General features: G+C 42.8%; 1 protein-coding gene across 3 annotated transcripts in view; it reads left to right on the forward strand.

Annotated features, from left to right (window-relative positions):
- Positions 1-18,225, forward strand: part of LPIN2 (lipin 2) — an 82,835-nt gene extending 64,610 nt beyond the window's left edge. For all 3 annotated transcript variants that reach the window (XM_042962955.1, XM_007089493.3, XM_042962954.1), the window contains 13 exons: positions 2,797-2,896; positions 5,831-6,018; positions 7,784-7,877; positions 8,328-8,397; positions 9,280-9,369; positions 10,347-10,429; positions 11,923-12,067; positions 12,937-13,085; positions 13,641-13,727; positions 15,108-15,260; positions 15,692-15,806; positions 16,464-16,567; positions 16,916-18,225. In XM_042962955.1, coding sequence (XP_042818889.1) covers positions 2,797-2,896; positions 5,831-6,018; positions 7,784-7,877; positions 8,328-8,397; positions 9,280-9,369; positions 10,347-10,429; positions 11,923-12,067; positions 12,937-13,085; positions 13,641-13,727; positions 15,108-15,260; positions 15,692-15,806; positions 16,464-16,567; positions 16,916-17,060 — 1,523 coding nt within the window. In that variant the 3' untranslated portion in view covers positions 17,061-18,225. The remainder of the gene's footprint in view (positions 1-2,796; positions 2,897-5,830; positions 6,019-7,783; positions 7,878-8,327; positions 8,398-9,279; positions 9,370-10,346; positions 10,430-11,922; positions 12,068-12,936; positions 13,086-13,640; positions 13,728-15,107; positions 15,261-15,691; positions 15,807-16,463; positions 16,568-16,915) is intronic.
- Positions 18,226-22,238: the final 4,013 nt, after the last annotated feature.

Genomic DNA, 22,238 nt, shown 5'->3' on the forward strand with positions numbered 1-22,238 from the left:
ACCATTTGAAAACATTCAAAAGCATTTTGGGATTTCACCTTTAATACTGTAAGACACATCTTCAAAGAATAAGAACACTCTCTGCATAACCACAGGACAATTGTCATCTTGAAGAATTGATATTCATGTTTCCCCAAATGTACCAAGAAAAGCTTTTTAGCTGTTTTTCTTCCAAACCAAGATCTCATCAAGGTTTACATGTTGCATTTGTTTTTTATTAACCTTTTTCATTTAGAATGGTGCCATCCACACATGTTCCCTCACTCCTTTTTTCCCCTCTGCAACCATGATACTGACCTTTTCAAGAGTCTGGCCAGTTCTTTTGTATGCTTTCTCATGTTTTGATTGTATTTGTTAGTTTTTTTCAAGGTGACATCCCCATATTTCCTTAAACTGGAAGTTAACTCTAGAACAACACTTCCCAATAGAAATGTAATGTGAGTTGAATATTCATTTTAAATCTTCAGTCGGTTAAGTGTCCAGCTCTTGGATTTGGCTCAGGTCATGATCTCAACAGTTCGTTGGTCTGAGCCCTGCATCAGGCTCTGCACAGGCAGCACGGAGCCTACCTGGGATTCTCTCTCTCTCCCTCTGTCTCTGCCCCTTCTCCACTCAGGCTGTCTCTGTCTCTCTCAAAATAAATAAACTTTTAAATAAATAAATAAGCGAAATTAAGTGTAGTAATATATTCTGAGCTAGTAAGCCCAAACAGTCACAATTTTAACATGTAATCAGTATAAAAATTGAGATATTTTACATTTTTTATAGTAAGTTTTAGAAATCTGGTGTGTGTTTTACACATTTAAAAAAAAAATTTGTGTTTGTTTATTTTTTGAGAGAGAGAAAGAGTGTGAGTGAGGAAGGGGCAGAGAGAGAGTGGGGGACACAGAATCTGAAGCAGGCTCCAGGCTCTGAGCTATCAGCACAGAGCCTGACATGGGGCTCGAACTCACGAACTATGAGATCATGACCTGAGCCAAAGTCAGATGTTCAACCACCTGAGCCACCTAGGCACCCCCTGTGTTTTACACATTTTTTTAAACATTTTACTTTTATTCTTTAGTTTAAAAAAAAAAAAAAAAGATAAAGCTCAAAGATATATAATAAATGACTGGAGACTACGAAAAAAAATATGAGAGTTACAGAGAGGGAGGGAGGCAAGCCATGAGACTCTTAATACTGAGAACAAACCGAGGGTTGATGGGCATTGAGGAGGGCACTTGCTGGGATGAGCACTGGGTGTTGTATGGAAACCAATTTGACAATAAATTATATATATTTTTTTTTTAATTTTTTTTTAACGTTTATTTATTTTTGAGACAGAGAGAGAGCATGAACGGGGGAGGGTCAGAGAGAGGGAGACACAGAATCTGAAACAGGCTCCAGGCTCCGAGCTGTCAGCACAGAGCCCCATGCGGGGCTCAAACTCACGGACCGCGAGATCATGACCCGAGCTGAAGTCGGCCTCTCAACCGACTGAGCCACCCAGGCGCCCCGAAAATAAATTATATTAAAAAAAATAAAAGTAAAAAAAATTTTATATACCTCATTTTGGACTAGGACACTTAAGTGCTCAGTAGAAACATGTCACTGGTGACTTACTGTAGTGGGCAGTACAGACCTAGAGGCTTAATTAAATTTGGGTTAAACGTTGTTTATTTTTTGAGTTAAAGATTACCCATGGAATATATTGAGTACTTCATAGAGCATCTCATAATGTCCCAGTGTTAGTGATTCTAAATGTGATCACTTGTTTAAGGTGTTACCTTCCAGATTTATCCATTATAAGGGATTTTTGTCCTTTTGCAACCTGAAGGTAATTCTTGGTGATACTTTGGTACCATGTGACTTTCTAGCAACCCTTCCCTCATGGTTTTAGAATAAGGACCACTTTCTCAATGCCAGTGATTTCATCAGGTTTGGTCATGCTTATTTATACTGTAAGAAAACGTTATCATCAAATATAAATAAATGACTTAGGAGCTAGGATTATTCATGTAATAGCAGATGAAGGAATAAGCATATGTTTAGGCACCTGGATGGCTCAGTCGGTTGAGCATCTGACTCTTGATTTTGGATTAGGTCATGATCTCACGGTTTGTGGGTTTGAGCCCCATGTCTGCTTCTGTGCTTACAGTGCAGAGCCTGCTTGGGATCTCTCTCTCTGCCCTTCTCTGCTCATGTTCTCATTGTCTCTCTCATGTTCTGTCTCTTGTGTTCTCTCTCTTTTTTTTTTTTTTTTTTTCTTCTTCTTCTTCTTCTTCTTCTTCTTCTTCTTCTTCTTCTTCTTCTTCTTTCTCTCTCTCTCTCTCTCTCTCTCTCTCTCTCTCTCTCTCTCTCAATAAACTTAAAGTTAGTTGGGGCACCTGGGTGGTTCAGTTGGTTAAGTGTCCAACTTCAGCTTAGGTCATAATCTCAGGTTCGTGAGTTCGAGCCCTGTGTCAGGCTCTGTGCTGACAGCTTGGAACCTGATTCAGATCTGTGTCTCCCTCTCTCTGTCTGCTCCTCCCCTGCTCACACTCTCTCTCTCTCAAAAATAAACATTAAAAAAAACTTTTTTTAGTTTAGCATATGTTTAGCGTGCAACTGTATGTGTGTAACACCAAATTTCTCCTTCTTTGGCATGGATGGTTGAGAACCAACACGTAGGAAAACATTAGTTGACACCTTTAAAAATAAAACGCTGTTTGAATCATGATTGGTCTTATCGTTTGCAAACCTTTGTTTTGTAGCAGAGTTGTAAATGAAGAATAATTTAAATTCTTACCTCCAGTGTGTTTTTCTTATAAAAAATAGGTGTCCACAAGAGAAGCCAACACCAAGGACCTGATGATATTTACCTGGATGACTTAAAGGCTCTAGAACCTGAAGTTGCAGCCCTCTACTTCCCTAAAAGGTACTGTATTTCTTAGATGTTGAAAGGTGAATAGCTGTGAAATATAATGGCTATATCTAGGGCAAAACACTGAGAAAAAAGAGCAAAGTGATGATGACCTTTACCCAAGTTGGATGATTGCTTCAGATTTGGGGAAATTGAGAAATTGTGTGGTGTTTGAACTGTAGTGATATGAAACGAATAATTTACCTGTTTATGAAGAAAGTTTTAGTACAGTGAGAAAAGGTGCATTACTTAAGTCTATGTAAGGGTGTACCAATGGTTATGACTTCAGACTAGCAAATCTTATGGTCATTAATACATACTGAACATGTTGGGGGAAATTCGTTAGCATTATTTCATTTATTATGTGTTTTAAAGGTAATAATATCTTTACTCAAAAACATTTTACAAAGAATGTCCTCACTCCTTCAGTGAGTCTGAGCTCCCAGGCTTTTTCTGAACTTGGGCTGGGCCTCTTGGGTCCCCATTTCCAGTTGACCTGTACACCCCACATTCCCTAGACCCCTTACCGTTTGTCACTCTTTCTTCTCCCCTCTCAGTTTCCCCCTTTTGAATAACTAAAACCTCAGATATGCTGTATTTGTACTGTTTTCCTAAGTTTATTTCCATCCTTCAGGATATTCTATTATAGGACTCTGTGATTACAAAAAACAATTTACTTTTCCCATAGAAAGTATGGTTTGAAATACTGAGCCATAGGCACATATTATTAAGCACTTCTAAGTAAATTATTGAAAAACTTGTTACGTTTTTAGTTAAAATAGAAACATGGGGTTAATACGAAGATATTTAAATTTTTTATGGATATTTTTAGAAGGTCCTTAAAACACCTTCCTAGCTCTCTGCCCTAAATTTGTCTCAAAATATCTTCTTCACATAAAGGAATAGTTGGGTTTTTAAGGTGAAAGAATTGGAAGTGCTCCAATTTTTTTTTTTTCAATAAGAAAGTTAAAATGTAAGCTATACTAGAATTATCACCTTCTTTCACATTTCCCAGTCCTTTATTAGTGTTCCAAAGATCAAGTTCTTAGTTTCCCCTTTAAAAAATGGGGAGTAATTAATAAATTTAAAATGAGAATAACTCATGCAATAGAACCTTACTGTGCTCTATAAATTTGACTGCCTAATGTCATCACCTGTTCACCAAATTAGCTTATTCCCTCCTGACCCTGCTGAACAAATTATTTCTGGAGACGTTTCGTAAATACTTAAAGATACTAAGACTGTTGTAAGGCTTCTAAGCATTTGTTTTGTTAATCGTCCCGATCCTGTCATCTTGACTAAGTATCCAGTATTAATAATTATAGCTAAACTTCAGTCTAAACCACATCACTCCTTTGGATTTGGTGACATGTTGAGTCAGATGGCCTCCTCCATCTATTTAGGGGTCACTTTGCTTTGGATCACGCTAACTGCTCTGACAAAACACAGGACCTCAGTGGCTTACCACAATAGAAATGTATTTCTTGGTCATGTGCTATTCCAGTGCTGGTGTTTGGTGGGAGGCACCTTGCACACAAGGATTCAGGAGCATAAGCTTTCTTCCATCTTGAGGCTCCACCATTCCCTTAGGGCCAAGACTGGGAAAAGAGGGAGGCTCACACAGGGGAGTTTTCAGGGGCTAGGCTTGGGAAGGGCACAGCACACCCCTCTGTCCACATCCAAAAAGTCAGTCATGGTCATGTGGCCACACCTCACTATAAGGGGACCTAGCCATGGGCCCAGGAGAAAGAGGAAACACATCACAGTCTTCTGTTCATGTTTTCCCCGGGGTCATCCCTGCCCCCTGACTCCATAACTGCTGCTTTATGTTGGCGTTTTCACCATTTCCAGTAAGAACATTCTGTTGATATAATTAATTTCAATATTGTGGTATGAGTATGCATGGCTACTAAAAAAGAAAATTTTCAGACACCTAAATCTTTCATTGGTTCAAATGCAAAACATAATAGCTTTGGAAACTGCTCTCTATTTATGACCTGTCTGTACCTTGCTGCCACCTACTGCTCAAATTTGAAGGTTTTTTTTTCCCTAAAGGTCATAAAACTTTGATGGATCATATTAAGTAGGCTGGCTTTTTGAATAAAACAAAAGAATTTGAAACTTCTAGAACATTTTTTCAACATGACATTAAGTATCCTTTCAAAGGGTGTAGAGCAGTAAACATTCATGAATAGGAAACTTAAGGTACCATTTCCTTGTTCTTTTGGATTGAGATTTATGCTCCATTACAAAGTTTCCCTTAGGATCATCTTCTAAAACCTGGTTTCTGTGCCCTAACATCAAGAAAAATGAAAATACTGAATAACTTCACCTTTTTTAGTCCTAACCCTTGCTAGTTAGTGTAACAATAGTTTATTTCCAGTTTATTTCTCAAAATGTTTTCAAGGTAGGTCTACCATCCTGAGAATTTTCTCTTGCTTAATTTCTTTGTTCTATTTTGTGAAGTAACAGTTGAATTTAGAAAGGTCTAGACAACCCTGAACTACAGTAATTTTCTACAGGATGTGTACAGTACCACAGCTTTTTCTAGGAGGTTAGGATCAAAGGTTTCCAAACATCAGATTTTTCTTAATTACTCTGTCATTTTCATCATGGAAATGTAAATAAATGGTTATGACTCTTGGAATCCTTTAATTAAAATCAAAAAGGCTGTAGTTGAAAAGTTTGTCTTATTGTGAATGGCTGTAGTGATTTTTGTGACCTGTTTACTGTATTCACAGTTAATTCCTCAGCAGTGCTATTAAGTTATTTTTAATGTCATTTGTGATAGAGTCTAAACTCTAAGGAAAGCTGTGTCTTTAGGTCAATCTGTTCCTTTTTTAAGGGGATATATTATTTGGTTCAAGCCCTCAGAGAATCCTGTAGTAAGCCAGGAATACAAGAAGTTGTAATAAGGCAAATCCTTTTCTCCCCATCCCCTGCCCACAGTGAATCGGACCCTGGCTCCCGGCAGTGGCCTGAGTCTGACACGCTCTCTGGCTCCCAGTCCCCACAGTCCGTTGGAAGTGCGGCTGCAGATAGCGGCACCGAGTGCCTCTCAGATTCTGCCATGGACTTGCCTGATGTCACCCTCTCTCTTTGTGGGGGTCTCAGTGAGAATGGAGAAATTTCCAAAGGTACGCTGGGCAATCATGCCCCTGTCTTCACTGGAGAAAGCAGCCTGGTCGTTACTTGATAGAAAACTTGCTGTTCAGCCACTTCGAGGTATTAAATTCTTTAACGATCTTGTGCAGGTAACAGGTATCTCCCTTTAATGTCAGATAGCTCCTCATTTAAGGTACCTCATATGGGGTGACCTTACATATAAATGGCTCGAGTAAGTTCATGTGCCTCGAAGGCTCTCATTTCACGTGGAGAGGTGGAGAATTCTCAGGCTGCCCTGTTTGTGGAGCAGCCAGGGTCAGCTCATGCTGTGTCCCACTTTCTCATCTGTAAAGTTGAAATGTGTGTGGACTGGGGCCCAGCTGCCCTCCTGGAAAGCACTGAGCCTTAGATATGAGAGTAGGGCTGAAGTTGTGGAAAATTAATTGTCCACTGAGGAAATAGTCTTTCCCCCAAAAAGTAGAAGGGGTTACTTTCTGTCTCAATCTTGAGACTTGGCCCTGGAAAGTATAGTTGCTCAAGAGAAAGGAAGAAGCTTAGCAGAGGCAATTCAGAGGACTCCATGGTGGGGTGAGCACTCGGGTGTATCTTTCCCCAAGTTCTTTGGCCTTTTTGGTTTTACCTTCCTTTGTACCTAAACTCTTCTTAATATTATTTCAGTTTGGCTGGTGGCCTTTGATTGACTGTCCTCTAAGGAAAGAGTTTCCTTCCACAACTAGTATCATCTTTTGCCTTCTCTCCCCCTCAGAGCAGCTGAAGGCCTGAGTTTGGCAGACTTGGTGCCTGAGAGTCATAATTGTGCTTTCCTGAATCCTTCTCTTTTTCAGGTCACAAGGTGCTCATTTTGCCTCTTCTCCATCTCTTAATTCTATTTGTTTTATTTTTTGCAAGAAATTAAGAGCAGGTTATAGTCAATAGCTCTTAATCCTCATAAGTCTTCATCTTAAAAAATACAAGTTGGGGGTGGAATGGAAAGTACACAGTTCTATAAACCATAAAATATACACTTAAAATTCTGGGTACTTAGGTAGAGTTTGTTATTGGAGGAGGCAGAAATGGCAAGTAAACGTAAATAATCTACAAATCACCAGGAGGAACAGTCCTAGCGAGAAATTTCCCTGTTAGCCTTGATCTGCTAGCGTGCAGATTTAGGAACACAGCACACAAATTCACGCAGAATCCTCATTCATTTCTCAAGAACTTGGGGTTCATTTCTTGGCTGATCCTAAGCCATAGTCTGGTGTGTATTTATTAGGTTTTTTTTTTTCTCCAAGCAATTGTAAAATGTTTTGATTGTTTTTCCTAATGTAGCATGCCCTGACAGCTGTAAGATCCCCATGAATATTCCCTAGTTATGCAGTTGCCTGCCTGCCAGTAATGTTTGTCTTTGTTAAGAATGAAACTACAGTTTTCATTAATTCTAGAGAATGTGTGTGCACACGTGTGTATCTTCCTTTTTCTCTGTCTGGCCACATGTATAGTCTGTTTTCCTGAAATTCTGTGGCATATCCCTTTTTCCTGTGTTGTTTTTTGTTGTTGTGGTTTTGTTTTTTGTTTTTAATTGTGGGAGGAGTGGTAGAAGAGGGGAAGGATAGAAAAAGGAAGTGTTCTTTATTGTCCTGGATAAAAAAAAATGATATTTTGCTTTTGATGAATATAAAAAAAATTTTTTTAAAGGACGCATTTTATCCTTTAGATCCTTCAACGCAGAGTATTGTGATATTCTCATTTAGAAATTTACGTAATATCTAACCAAAGGATCATTATTTTACATTGCAGAAAAATTCATGGAGCATATCATTACTTATCATGAATTTGCAGAAAACCCTGGACTTATCGACAATCCTAACCTTGTAATACGGATCTATAACCGGTAAATACTCCTGCTTTCATAATTGCTAAATACTCTTCCAGGGTTTTTTTTCAAAGTGCTCTTTTTAACTATTCTAGTTTTCTTGTTATAAAATGTGCCATCACATATAAATGAGCTAGTGGGCAGTGACTTTGAAATGAAAATGACGCCTCAGCCTTTTTTTCTTTCTTTTTTTTTTTTTTTTTTCAATGAAGCATTGAAATGTTATTCTGTCTTCTAGATTTTACTACTTCTCTGCTCAGAGAAGTTTGGCTTGAAGCAGAGATCATTCATGTGGGGAAAAAATTTAGCTGATCATCTCTTCATTGAAAAGAATAAGAAATTTCATGTTGTTTCTGTGCCCCCATCCTCTCCTCTTTTTCCCTCCTTCCCTTCCTCTCTACCCCCTTCTCTTCTCTCTCCCTCTCTCCCTTCTCTGTGTAATGGTTTTACACAATTTATTTCTCACAGTTACTATAACTGGGCTTTGGCTGCTCCCATGATCCTTAGCTTGCAAGTATTCCAGAAGAGTCTGCCGAAGGTGAGATGATCCACCATTTGTTTTCTAAGTATCTACAACATATGGTATTTAGAAAAATTCATATGTGCACACTTCTAAACTAGATACTACTCAAAGTTTTATTTAAAATCAATTTAACATTCTAGCACCTGGCACCCAGGTGGCTCAGTTGGTTTAGTGTCTGACTTCATTCAGCTCAGGTCATGATCTCACAGTTGGTGAGTTGGAGCAACATAAAAAAAAAAGTTTTTAATAAAATTAGATTAATATTGCAGAAGATCCAAAGATTTTTTATGTGCCCACTCAAATTATCTCATGCCCCAAATCTAGGAAATTTGCTGGGCTGCCATATCTTTGTCATTTTTATTAGATGTTTATACTGGTTTCTGGTTGGGTATAAAAGTTGAGAGATTTGATTAATTGTTAGCTAAATATGGAATGCATGAAAAGGAATTCCTCTCATTAATATGGAAAGAAGCAGCGGGACGAGGGTGATGTGCCCACCAGAAGTGTGATGTTAGCGTGATTGGATAAGATATGTCTAATAAGCCTGTGATATAGAACCTGAAGATTTGTTCTAAATCTGTCAGCGCAGTTGGTCCTCATAACTCATGAGAACATGTTTTCCAGTGGTAGAGAAATGAGAGCAGCACCTACCAGCCCCCTGCTCCTGTTTAGCCAGACCACTCAGTCTCATCCCATAGAACTGCTGCAAAGCCATGCTACCACAAAAGAGGACTGTCCATCTGTCAGAGGTGTTACAAACTCTGGAGGAGTTGGGAGGTGTAGAGAATGTTGCTCACATTCCATAATAAGGCACTGTCCTGCAGGGGGATGATAGAAAGCAGTTGGGTGTTTTGTGATTGACAGAAGACTAGACTGACCCAAATTGATTGTTTCCAGGCCACAGTCGAGTCCTGGGTCAAAGATAAGATGCCAAAGAAATCTGGTCGCTGGTGGTTTTGGCGTAAGAGAGAAAGCATGGCCAAACAGGTAACGGACCCGGAGAGGTAATTTTTTTCCATGGGCTGAAAAGAAGCAAATTTTTCATTTTTTCAAAAAACATTTTTGCCAAGCACAAGAAAATCAATTTGGGCTTATAATACTGTCTTACGGTAATTATAGCCGCCATTTATGAACAGTTTGATGTGCAGGTACTATGCTAGATGCTTTATGTTCATTACCCTTCACCTTTACTACAGCCCTTCAGTATAGATGTTTGAGTTCCCATTTTACAAGTAAAGAAGCTAGGGCACGAAGAGGTGAGGTGAGTTGACCAAACACGCATAACTGGTGAAGGACGGAGCTACGGTTTGGCCAAGGGTTCAGCTCCAAAGCCTCTTTCCCTTTGCCCACTCACTATATTACCTTCCAGACAGAAGCAAGAGCTTGTTCTCCTACTGAACAGCGGGCGGCATGGGGGCCCTCTGTTCTGTAGTACTGGTGTCCCTGGAGCAGACCGAATGAATGTGGACCAGTTGTATTATAGTCTGTGACTTGAAATGGTGCTCTTTTAAAAGTTTTTACTTCTGGGGCACCTGGGAGGCTCTGTCAATTGAGCGTCCAACTCTTGATTTGGGCTCAGGTCATAATCTCACAGTTCATGAGTTTGAGCCCTACATCGGGCTCTGCAATGACAGTACAGAGCCTGCCTCGGATTCTCTCTCCCTCTGTCTCTCTGCCCCTCCCCTGCTCTTGCTCTTCCTCAAAATAAGTAAATAAACTTTAAAAAAAATTCTTAATTGTTTTGTAGTGAACAGCTTTTGCATAACAGCATATGACTTCTGTCTCAGATTTCTGTCCTTTGGCTCAAGGTAGAGAAAGGCTGTTTCTTAAGCATTTTTAAGTTAGGGATTCAGAAAACCATTTTGCTTATTGCTCGAGAGGGCTGCTGATAAATTTTTACCTGTCAGTCTCTGGGGGCAGGTGGGGAATAATTGCACATCGCCGTTGCTGTCTTGTTGTTTTAGCTGCCAGAGGCCAAGGAAGGAAAATCCGAGGTACCGCCAACCAGTGACCTGCCATCAAGTGCAAAGGAGCCAGCCAGTGGCAGGTGGGGCACCCTGTTCTTCCTCCAGACTCACAGCACTTGCTCACTCACTCACTGCTTTTTAGCCATTGTATTCAAGCTGATTTTGACAATTTTGATTAATTTTTGGTCAGAAACTTCTTTCTCATAGGGACAACCATGACCATAAGTGGCTTGTTTGTGCCACTCAGCAGATAATTTCTGCTTTTCTAAAAATTATAATCAGTTTAGAGGAGTAAATACACCCATCACTGCTTTTTAAATGCCTTGCTCCCATCCTGGAGCCATGGAATCAGATGCCTGTAAAATGGAGGCCTCTCGGAAAGGGATCTTGAGGAGTCCTAAGATGTGCTATCCTCGGTGTCTCTGCCCTCTAGCTTCCTATCCGACACAAAAGGGAGACACAAAAGAATTTCAGAGGAAGCCTAGTGGGCTCAGGTGATAAAGCATGCAACTCTTGATCTCGGGGTCATGAGTTAGAGCCCCACATTGGGGTAGAAATTTCTTTAAATTAGGGGCACCTGGGTGGTTTAGTTGGTTGAACATCTAACTCTTGGTTTTGGCGCAGGTCATGATCTCACAGTTGCGGGTTGGAGTCCCAGGCTGGGCATGGAGCCTATTTAAGATTCTCTCTCCTTCTCCCTCTGCCCCAGCCCCACCCCTACTCACATGAGTATGCACTCTACCTAAAAAAAAACAAAAACAAAAACAAAAAACAAAATTAGTGTGGGTCCTTTTCATTCTTGGAAAATGTAGCCCCTCTTGGATATTTGTATTGGCTGGCCCTGAAAGGAGGTGCCACTATGCACCTTGTTCTCATTTCTGCTCTTCTTCTACTTGCCCAGCCAGATTTTTTCCTTCTCCTCCTGCTCCAGCTCTTTAATTCAGCTGCTGGTCTGAGCCTGAGCTTTCATTTTCTTGCTCTTTACCCTCTTCTTTCAAAGGGGGTTTATAGGGCACTTGGGTAGCTCAGTCCATTAAGCATCTGACTCTTGATTTCAGCTCACAGTTTGTAAGATTGAGCCCCAAGTTAGGCTCTACACTGACACCATGGAGCCTGCTTGGGATTCTCTCCCTCTGTCCCTCTCTCTCTCCACCTTCCCCCCACCCCCTCGCTCTCGTTTGTACTCTCTCTCAAAATAAATATTTTTTTTAAAGGAAGGGTATATAGAATCCTTTTTATTAGTTTTTTAAATTTGTATAAGCAATTATATTTTCTACAGTTTGTTATCTTTTGAAATGTACGTTATCTTTTCAACAAGAGTCAGTAGACCTAGTGGCATTCACTGGTCATAGCAGAAAATAATCAGTCATAGCCAGACTGCTGGCTAATCATGAGAGGGAGAAGGTGGCCTTCTCCCTTCATGATGTGAATACTCAGGCACTGGAAATCGAGTGAACAACTCTTCCCATTCCCGGAATGGATTTAGGATCTCTTTGTTTCCTTGATCCTAAAGAAAAGCTCTTGTCATTAAAATGCCCTGCTGCCTCTTCAGTAACTGGATTGCTGTTGATAGGCCGGCTGAGGATGACTCATCCAGTGATGAAGGGTCACAGGAGCTCGAAGAATCCATCAAAGTGGACCCTGTTCCCACAGAGCCCCCAAGCCATGGCAGCACAACCTCCTATAAAAAGTCTCTTCGACTCTCTTCAGACCAAATTGTGAGTCCTGTGTGATCCGTGTGGATCCATTCAGATTACTTTAGTAACTGTTTAATTGGACATGCTTCTTGCACCACCTCAGACTTCCTACTCCAGTCTCTGAGAGTGAACCAACAGATAAGTATTTTTAACTTTCTTCCCAGATGTACCTTACACAGCCAGGCCATCACTTTTTTTTTTTTTTTTTAGGAGCCACAACAACAGAGAAATGTCATTTTCTTACTTAAATGCAGTTTCCTTTTTCCTGTTGGTTTCCCATTCCCTTTCACACATTTTCAGTGTGAAATGGTCTCGCTGTGCCCTAGGGCGGTCGGGTGTGGAGGAAGAGCAGAGACATTTGGTTTTTTGGAGAATCAGAAAAATTTCTTAGAATTCCAAAACACCATTCAGGCAGTGGCTCCCTCAGCTTCTTGTGAACAAGCTGTGCACGCAGCACTGGGCTGTGTGTGTGCCAGCGCAAGAGAAACCATCCTGCCTTGAGCTGACGCCCTGAAACACTGGTGGTAGTTTGTAAATATTCAGACCCTGTTGAGAATTGTATGTTTTCAGCTCATTTTTTTCTATTATAGTAATCATATTTATGTATTTCTTTCCATTCCTTATACATTTCTGCCATATATATATATATATATATATGTATACACACACGCACACATATGTGTATATATGTATGTACACATACATACATATATTTCAGAGATTAGGAGATTAGAATTTTTTTCACTTAACATGATACCTTTGTAATCTCTCCGTGACTACATATTAATGGAAACTGACTTAGTTGCACATAATTTCATCAAAGTGATACACCATGAATTTTCAAAATTCTCCCTTTATGATTTTCTTTATTCTCTTACTTTTTATAAAAGGCAAAACTGAAGCTCCAAGATGGCCCAAATGATGTTGTGTTTAGTATTACAACCCAATATCAAGGTACCTGCCGGTGTGCAGGGACCATTTACCTGTGGAACTGGAATGACAAGATCATCATCTCTGATATTGACGGAACAATAACCAAGTAAGCACGAGCCCATGGTGGGTGGCAGGGAGGAGATAGGTACAGGTCACTGTGCAATGGGGGGCAGGAGTGGGGGAATCCCTCCTTGACCACCGTCAGGAAGTGTTTTAAACTACATGCATGGAGACTTGAACACAGAGGTCACACGTGGTCACACACAGGATCATTCTGTGGATGGAGGAGATGGGTGGAGCTGTACAAATTAACATCAGAAACTTTTAGCAAGATTTAGTTATGTAGTCTCTAAGTTCTGGCATTAAAATAAAAAAAAAAACTGTTGAGATTAGGGAGAAGAAAAAGAGGATGTGTTGCGAATTATCTCTGAAAATGAACATCTGGCTCTTGTGTCTGATTCTATTTTTAGAAATTCTTCTGTGAGTATGCAGGGGACTGCCTCACTGCTATGCAAGCTGTGACAAAATCACCCTTGTAGATTATATTGTCCCCCCACTCTGCCTCTACCCAGTGGTTTTTGGCAGCTGGTATTTAAATAGGCAAACACTTGGCTGTATATGCTTCGTTTTCTGATACCTTTTCCTATTTCTACCCTCTCAGGTCTGATGCTTTGGGGCAGATTCTTCCACAGCTGGGTAAAGACTGGACTCATCAGGGTATAGCAAAGCTCTACCATTCCATCAATGAGTAGGTATCTTGTCCCACATGGCCACATACTCAAGTGAGCTAGAATTTTGCTTTAAGAACTACAGAAAAATGGCATACATCAGTCCATGGAAATCGTGTCTTCATGATCCAGCTATTCCTGCTTTCCTTTCCTGTAGCCTCATACAAAGAAAAGTGTCAGCCGCCATTTCTGGAACATGAGCTGTGTATCAGTCCTTGCGTTACATGTTTAACCTATACCTCTCATCCTCACAGTGCTAGGAGTTTGAGGCACTACTTATATATATCTGTGGTTATAGTTATCATTGGGGGGTTAAGTTTTAACAGAAGAGCCAGATTTACATTTTTTTTATTGGGTTTGCTTTGTTGTTGTTGTTTAAGAGAACAAGTAGGAGGGAGGGATAGAGAGAGAATCTGAAGCAGGCTCCACACCCAGCACAGAGTCCAAGGCGGGACTCCATCTCACAACCCTGAGATCATGACCTGAGCCGAAACCAAAAGTCGGACACTCAAAAATCAAAAGCCACTTCGTTGCCCCTAATTGGATATTTTTTAATTGGATTTCACTGAGTAGGTAATACTTGCATGCATGGGGTCACCCATGGGGTCCTCTCTGTTGGGGCAACAGAGAAAACAGTGCTGTGGCCTTTGTGGGACCATAATCCATATGAGTTAAATTGATTTGAAAATTTAGTGTCTTGGGGCGCCTGGGTGGCTCATTCAGTTAAATGTCTGACTTTGGCTCAGCTCATGAGCTCGCAGTTTGCAAGTTTGAGCCTCGCATTGGGCTCTGTGCTGACAGCTCGGAGCCTGGGGCCTGCTTCAGATTCTGTGTCTCCCTCTCTCTCTGCCTCTCCCTCCCTCATGTTAGCTTGCTCGCTCTCTCTCTCTCTCAAAAATAAATATTAAAAAAAAAAGGAAAAAGAAAACTTAGTGTCTTAAGCATTAGTTGAGAATGCCATAGTATGAAAATTGTATGTCTGTTACCCATGATTTGCTCCTTGTCTTACAGAATGGTTTGCATTCTACAAATTGTCTTTATAAATGAGATCCTTTGCATCTTTCCTTTATGCAGACAACTTAAAGATAGTCCAGGGTTTTTGTTCCGTAATCTGACTTTCATTGACTGGTTGCTGAAGATATATCAGTATTTATAAATTTAGCATAATCCCTGGTTGCATATATCCCCATTTTTCCCTATGATGTTTTCTATGGAGAAGTGAGATCTTTATAATCCTAACTACTTTCCTTATTAAATTCAAGAATTTGATTTTCACAACAAACGAAGGGAACTTTATTTGGATCTTTTAAAAGAATAGTGCCCTTTTTTTTTTTTTTTTTTTCCATTTTTGCCAGAGTGTGTGTTTCTAAACAGGATGTTTCTTTCTTCTTTTCTTTCAGGAATGGCTACAAGTTTCTGTATTGCTCCGCCCGTGCCATCGGCATGGCCGACATGACCCGTGGCTACCTGCACTGGGTCAATGACAAGGGCACAATCTTGCCTCGGGGCCCTCTGATGTTATCCCCTAGCAGCTTGTTCTCTGCCTTCCACAGGTACACCTTCTGTGTGTGCATGCGTGTGTGTGCACATGTGTGGGTGCATGCGCCTGCTCGCACTGGGGGAAAGGGTCTGAATGGGGAAGTTGGAGGTCAAGCTCATCGTAAGGGTCTGTATCTGATTCTGAGCTTCGGCATTTCTTGGTTCTTTGGCTCCCCCAGACCCAGAGCATTCTAACTCAGAGCTCATCCTAGTCTGGTCAGACACGGTCCAAAAATCAAGCTGTCACGTTTTCTCCTTCCCTAAACACCATCAGTCAGAGTCTTAGTCTTTCTTGACTGGCAAAGGAAGAGAAAGAAAGATATCAGTTACAAAATATTTTAAGAAATGAGTGATTGTGAGCACTAAAATCTTTTCAGGATCACATACCAGGAAAAACTACCATTTCAGATTTGGTCATTGTATTTGTACTTTTTTTTCTCCCTAGGGAAGTGATAGAAAAGAAACCAGAGAAATTCAAAATAGAGTGTCTAAATGATATCAAGAATCTGTTTGCCCCCTCTAAGCAGCCCTTCTATGCCGCCTTTGGAAACCGTCCAAATGTAAGTGTGTAGCCTTTGGTATGGTGGGTAAAATTCAGAGGCGTGTATTTTTTAGGGTACAGCCTGGATATAATTGTCAGACCAATTGTATAAACAGAATGAATGTTCTGCTAAATGGGTTTTCATTTATCTGTTCCAAATTTCTGCTGTTGGGTCCTGTAGGACATCTGCCCTAGAGTTTTGGTGTATGAGAAAGGGCACTTTCTCTTTGTTTTTATGGCTTTGATTCCATCTCCTCGGGCAGTCCTGACTCCTGTGTAAGTGGTTCTAAGCCATGTCCTTGGATCCACCCCAGAGAGTGCTCTGCCTTCGCAAAAGCTTCCCAGCCTGCCTACCCACACACGGGCCCTCAGTTTCCAGGCGTGCGGAAGGTGTTGCCACCTGGCCTCTGGCAGGCAGCAGGGCCCCTCTCCTGTTCCAGGGCCCCTGGCGTCTGTCAGCCCCCAGTTTTCTGACTCCGAGTGCCCTTGGGTTTGGCCCCACTCTTTCAGTTTGTCTCAAGTTCAGTTTTAGCAGTGGCAGAGGGACACTGTGCCTGCGCCACGTGTTCCCAAGACAGCCTTGTGTTCATACTGTTTTTCTGGCTCACAAGGAACCAGAGAAACATCTCCTGATTTCTTCTCTCATAATCACCTTATTTAATGTTTTCTTCTGCAGGATGTCTATGCTTACACGCAAGTTGGAGTTCCAGACTGCAGAATATTCACCGTGAACCCCAAGGGTGAATTAATACAAGAAAGGACCAAAGGAAACAAGTCATCGTAAGTGTGTTCCTCCTCCTCAGCCCCCCGCCCGGCAGCGAGGGGTGGAGTTGGGAACAGAGGTTCTGAGGATCAGGCCCAGCTCGAAATATCAGTAGTGTACCTGTCTGTTGGAGGCTTTCCTCTTTGCCTGGGTGTGTCCTTCTCTGTAATAGTGTCTGTACTGGGATCACTGACAATTTTAGACTTCGAAGAGGAAGGCTATGTCCTGGGAAGGGATGCATGCCCATCTCAGATCCTACTGCTTTGAGGAATCTCTGTAACTAGCTTCACGACGTGCAATCCTGTGCTCTTACATCAATTTCAGAGTAACACTTTGTGCGTTTTTCCCCCAATCCCTTCTCTTAGGTATCACAGACTGAGCGAGCTCGTGGAGCACGTGTTCCCACTTCTCAATAAGGAACAGAATTCTGCCTTTCCGTGCCCAGAGTTCAGCTCCTTCTGCTACTGGCGAGACCCGATCCCCAAAGTGGACCTGGACGACCTGGCGTGAAATGGCACCTCCAGGGGCGATCCTCCGTCACTCGCCTCACAGCAAGGGAAGGTGACCAGCACTTCTGCTGGACAGAGGACACTGGGCTACCCTCCAAGCCACAGGTGCAGAATGGGACTCAATGCTGACAGCCAGGCACCAGCAGGCACAGGGAGAGCTCCTGAAGTTGGAACTGCTGTCATCCTTCCCCTTCCCAGGCCTGGCAGAGCTGTGGCTCAGTGCCCTGGGCAAGCGGGCAGGGGAGGACTCGGACCTGACCTTGGAGGCCTGGGCTCTTATCACTGGTCGTCCTCATACACGCGCTGTGTCAAGTGTGTGCTGGTGCTTCTTTAACTGAATAATTTAAAAGGAAGAAAAAAGAAGCTAAATAAGAGTGGACCAAAACATGTATAAAGTAAAAGTGTTATCGTTTCCACTGGGCAGTTGAGAGCGTTTCTCTCTAAAACCAGGGCTTTCTTTATGGGATCAGGGTCCACTGAGCTGCCAAAGGTCCAGTTAGTGATTGATGTTGGTTCACACCGCCTATGCACATTTCTTCTGTGGGCGCCTCCTTCCCTCCTGTGGTGAGACAAGACACCTGCTCAGGCGGGCTGCTCTGGACAGGGGCCCAGGCCACCGTCCCAGCCCCACAGATGTGGGCTTCTGGGGAAGGAAAGTCCCTTAGATCACCGTCTTCTCAGCTGTGGACAAAGCCAGGACAGACAGGTGTTGCTGGGCCTGCTTGGTGCCTGTAGGAAGAGTACTGCCAACAGCAGAAGTAGATTGAACAAGTAACTGATCTGTTTTCAGAGAGGCCTTAGAAATGCAAATACATACTTGTGTGGGGTTCCGGAAGAGTCCTTTTCTCTGCTCTGCCTGCAGCTCAGTTTCTCCGCCTGGTTGTAATGAGACATGTCAGTCTCAGAACAGCACCGGGGGAGGGTTCTGCCCCATCAGCCCCTCCAGAACCGGGAGCCTCAGTGTCAATAGTCACCTCAGTGTTCGAAGCCAGAGAACTGTTGGAGAGAAGGATTCTGTACACACGCAGGCCTCAGCTGGGAGGGAAGCGGTGAGCCGAGTTCCAGAGCAGCGAAGGGACCTGCAGATCCAGGCGCCCGCTGGGGATGGTTTCCTGTCCCCACCCCCACCCCGCCCCCGGCGCTTGCCCGTACTTGTACTGTGGCACTCGCCCGTACTTGTACTGTGGCACTCGCCCCCCCCCCCCCCATTTTAGTTGGCCCCACCCCAGTGATAGTGATCTAGAGACGGAGAAATGGGAGTAGTTATTTTTCCAGATTGGAGAGTCAAAGTCCTTTGAGTTCAGCTGTTTCTCCCAGCGCTGTTGGATGCGGTGACAATGGTAGAGTCCCCTGAACGCAGTTCTCAGTGGCAGAACCTGGAGGCACGTGTTGCCAGAGGAGGAATGACACCTGCTTCTTCCAGTGCAAACCTGCCCACCTTAAACAGTTCAAAGACTAATTGTTTAATGAGTTTATTTATGTACAGTAGGTTAGGCAAACTAGGTTATGTTTATATGAAATTCTGCCCAGTTAGCGAATCAAAATCCTGGCAGAGCAGCGTGCCGCTATTGATCTCATAGACGCCACAGCGTGTCCCCCCCCATGTTGGCTTTAGAGGGAGAACATGAGCTTTAGTAGGGCTTCTCTGCACATGCACGGTACGGAAAATCTTCTATACCTTCTGTAGTGCTTTTCAGGTTGTCCTTTAAAGAGTTTTTGATTAGACAGTTTTTTTCCCTTGATAAGCTCTTCCCTCTGGACACACAGGCTTTGTCAAGGTCCAGGCCAGGAACCCGGGTCTCCCAGCCGTGTGCTGAGGGTGGCAGACCCCTCTGTCCCCGGTGTCCATAAGCACTAGACTTTGTCATTTTGTTGCTGCAGATTGATCGATCCAGTGGGTACGTTTGCTAATTAACGTGAGTCTTTTTCCTTATTTAAAAGGAGTCCCTCTTGCTGAAAGTAGATGATTACTATCACTATAGTGTTCTGAAAGTATTAAGTTTGTGCTGAAACCCATTGCCATTTGGTACAAATGACATTTGTTCTTTCTGTGAAAGAGCGTTACCCTCGAGTGTGTTTGTACACAGACCCTTACGATGGTGAGTTAATGAAGCGTTAGCCTCGCGCTGCTTTCGGTGATGGGTGGTATCACGGGGTGATTGCAAGCTGATCGGGCTTTTCTAAGTCGTTCTCTAGGTTCCCCTGGTGAAACGGCCTTGGCCTGTCTCCCTCTCTCCAGTTCACCCTGACTTGAGTATTTGTCTTGATGCCCATGTGCTGAAGAAGCTTGTCTGGTTGTGTTGTCGACATCTGCGTCTCTGGCAGGCATTAGGAAGTGCACGTGCAGGCCCGGAGCTTGCACACTTAGCCCCCCTGCGTGAGGACTGTGTTTGCTGTGCTTTAAAACCATCTGCATAGTTTCCAACTGGAGAAAGAAAAAACTTCCTAGTGTGATGTCCTAAATGAAAGCTGCTGATAATCACTGGGAGAACAGCCAGGAACAACAGCTACGTGACTGGAAAGTGCCTGTGCCCTGTAGGGACTGCGTGTGGCCCTTTCGGACTTCATTGTTGAAGGTGTGAGCAAGACCTTTTAAAATCAGGTAGAAAGTAAATGCTTTCTAGTAAATGCTAGTTGGTGAAAACAAACTCTTCCGGGAAATTTTATCATCTTTTTAAGTTACTGTGGGAAGCCTTGTTTTCCTCTGCTTTAGAACATGCTGTGTTTAATGAAACCGGTTAAAAGTGGAGTTTTTGTTTAAAGTAAGTGCTCTTTCCAGGTGAAAACTAGTTTTTTTGGTTTGTTTTGAAGGTAAGAAAGGGAGGGGGTAACTTTGTTGTTTTAATTTAATAATTACATTCAGTCTATGATGAAGTATTTGATTATTAGCAATGCCACTAACAATTTTTGAGTTGTCAGAAATTACTTGTAAACATCAGTACAGTACTCAGTCACGGCAAAGACAGTTATCCTAAGATAAATGGCTCATATTTTGGTGCAGTGTTTGATGTTCAAAACAAAATGTTACAACAATAAACAAACGTAAACTGAGTGCATTGGACTCCTTCCTTCAGAGGACATTTAAACCGTATTCTCTGTACTCTTGCCAGAAATTGATAATTTCCATAAATTAGCATTTTGATCTTTGCTGACACTTAAATTTGTCTACAGAAAGGACTTCTTTTTGGTGCTTATTTTTATAAAACCTGACTCCAAAAGTGCGGCTACACCCACAGGAACCAACCTCTCTGGCTTTGTACGTTCTGCCAGAGAATAATTCATTCATACATATGTAATTCCTGGTGTGTCCGCACTGGCATCCTCTAGACTGCTGCCCCCTCAGCCCTTCAGGGGTCCCCTGGGAGACCTGCTCCGAGCCTTCGCCACCCCACCTTTCACTAGACCCTCCCTCAAGGTGAGTACCACTTAGCACTCCTGATGTTTTCATCAGCCTAGGAGAGTCCAAGTGATCTTGGATCAAAAACCACATCCACATACTATTTAAATATCTTTTTATCCCCTCAGATTGCTGGCCCTACCAGGTGCAGCATACGCTGGACACGAATCCCAAAGCCCTCCTCGAGAGCCTGCCTTCAAGTATGGCAGAGCTATTCATTTCATGCTTCTTCACCTTGACGGGAGGGCAGGACAGGGTGAGGGGACAGAGGGTCTTGGGGATGTACTTGGGGAATAGAAAGGAAGCGCTCGGAGGGAGATTGACTGTAAGGAACCGGCTTCTAGTGCCTGGGGGCAGAGCAGCATGGGCTTCTTCCTGCAGCCCTGAAGAGTGCAGCCTTTTTCCTTACCTTGAGGATAGGACAGTGTAGGGGGGGAAAGGAACTTGTTTAGAAAGTGGACATGGATATGTACGATGCCATGTTTTAGATCTGCAAGCGTGGATTGGGTCTGTCTCCCTGATTGCAAACCCTTCTTTCAAACCGCAGATCACTCGTGAGACCACTCGAAAGATGATCGGGTCACTGAGAAAGCTGAATCAATGCGCTACCATGGAAATAATTTCAAATGCAGTGGGTGTTGATTTGCACTCTTTATTTGTGGTTAATCATTTAAATGAGGCCATTTGTTAATGTTGGGGGGGGGGGGTCCCAGTCCTGTCTCTGTTTAAGTGCCCTGACCTTTTCCTTGGCAACAGCACCTTTGAGAAGTCATTTTCTGGTACCTGATTGCATCCTGGGCATGGTTCCTAGCTTAAAGCCTGTCAGCTCCTGGAAGGGGCTGCTCCAGAGCTCCCAGGGTCCTGAGCTTGGCCAGCCTTGCGGTTTCCCTCAGTACAGAGGACGGCCTTTTCCTTTTTGAAAGATGCTGTGTTCTGAGAAGAAACTTCTGAGTTTTCATTTATTTTATCTTGAAGTAAATGCAGGACCTGTTGTCATTAGACTTCATTTATCTTGCCTATCTTGGATACAGAGAGCTGAAATGTACCTTTTTTGGTAAATGAGTCAGTCTGCACTGAGAGAAGAGGACCAAGTTTTTGGCGCTCTAGACAACCATCTACGGAGTAGAAAGAATGGTCCCTGTCTCCCTTCTGTCTGGCCTGTCTTTCCAGCTGCTGAGCATTTGTCCCCTTTGGCGATAAGGTCTTTACAGGGAGGTGTGAGGGAGAGAGGGCTAAAGTATGTGCACGTGCCAGCTGGGTTTTCCTGAAATGCTCCACTGCATTGGGTTTTTTTTTCCATGAGTCATGTCTAGGTTGGCCGGTGATACAGCCACCGTTAGCCAATTCCCCAGCTGTGGAAACAGGGAAGGAGAGTGCCCCTCCCCCCAACTCCTGGATAGAGAGATCCAGATTTTAAAGTCCTAAAACCACAAACCTGAAATTCTTGGGTCACTTCTGCTTACCTGAGGGAAGGGGATGAGGAAGAAGGCTCCTTTCCGAAGTGTCCAGGGGCCACCCTATCATCTCATTTGCAAGCAAGCCTAGAAACTCACAGAATTTTTACAGCATATGAGAGTATCCTGGGTGGCTGAATCAGGTAAGCATCTGACTTTGGCTCAGCTCATCTCACAGTTCATGAGTTTGAGCCCCGCATCGGGCTCTGCTGACAGCTCAGAGCCTGGAGCCTGCTTTGGATTCTGTCTCCCTCTGCCCTTCCCCCTCTCATGCTCTGTCTCGCTCAAAAATATACAATAAACAACATTAAAAAATAAATTAAAAAAA

The sequence above is a fragment of the Panthera tigris genome, chromosome D3 (genome assembly GCF_018350195.1).
Source record: "Panthera tigris isolate Pti1 chromosome D3, P.tigris_Pti1_mat1.1, whole genome shotgun sequence".
NCBI classification, from domain to species: domain Eukaryota; kingdom Metazoa; phylum Chordata; class Mammalia; order Carnivora; family Felidae; genus Panthera; species Panthera tigris.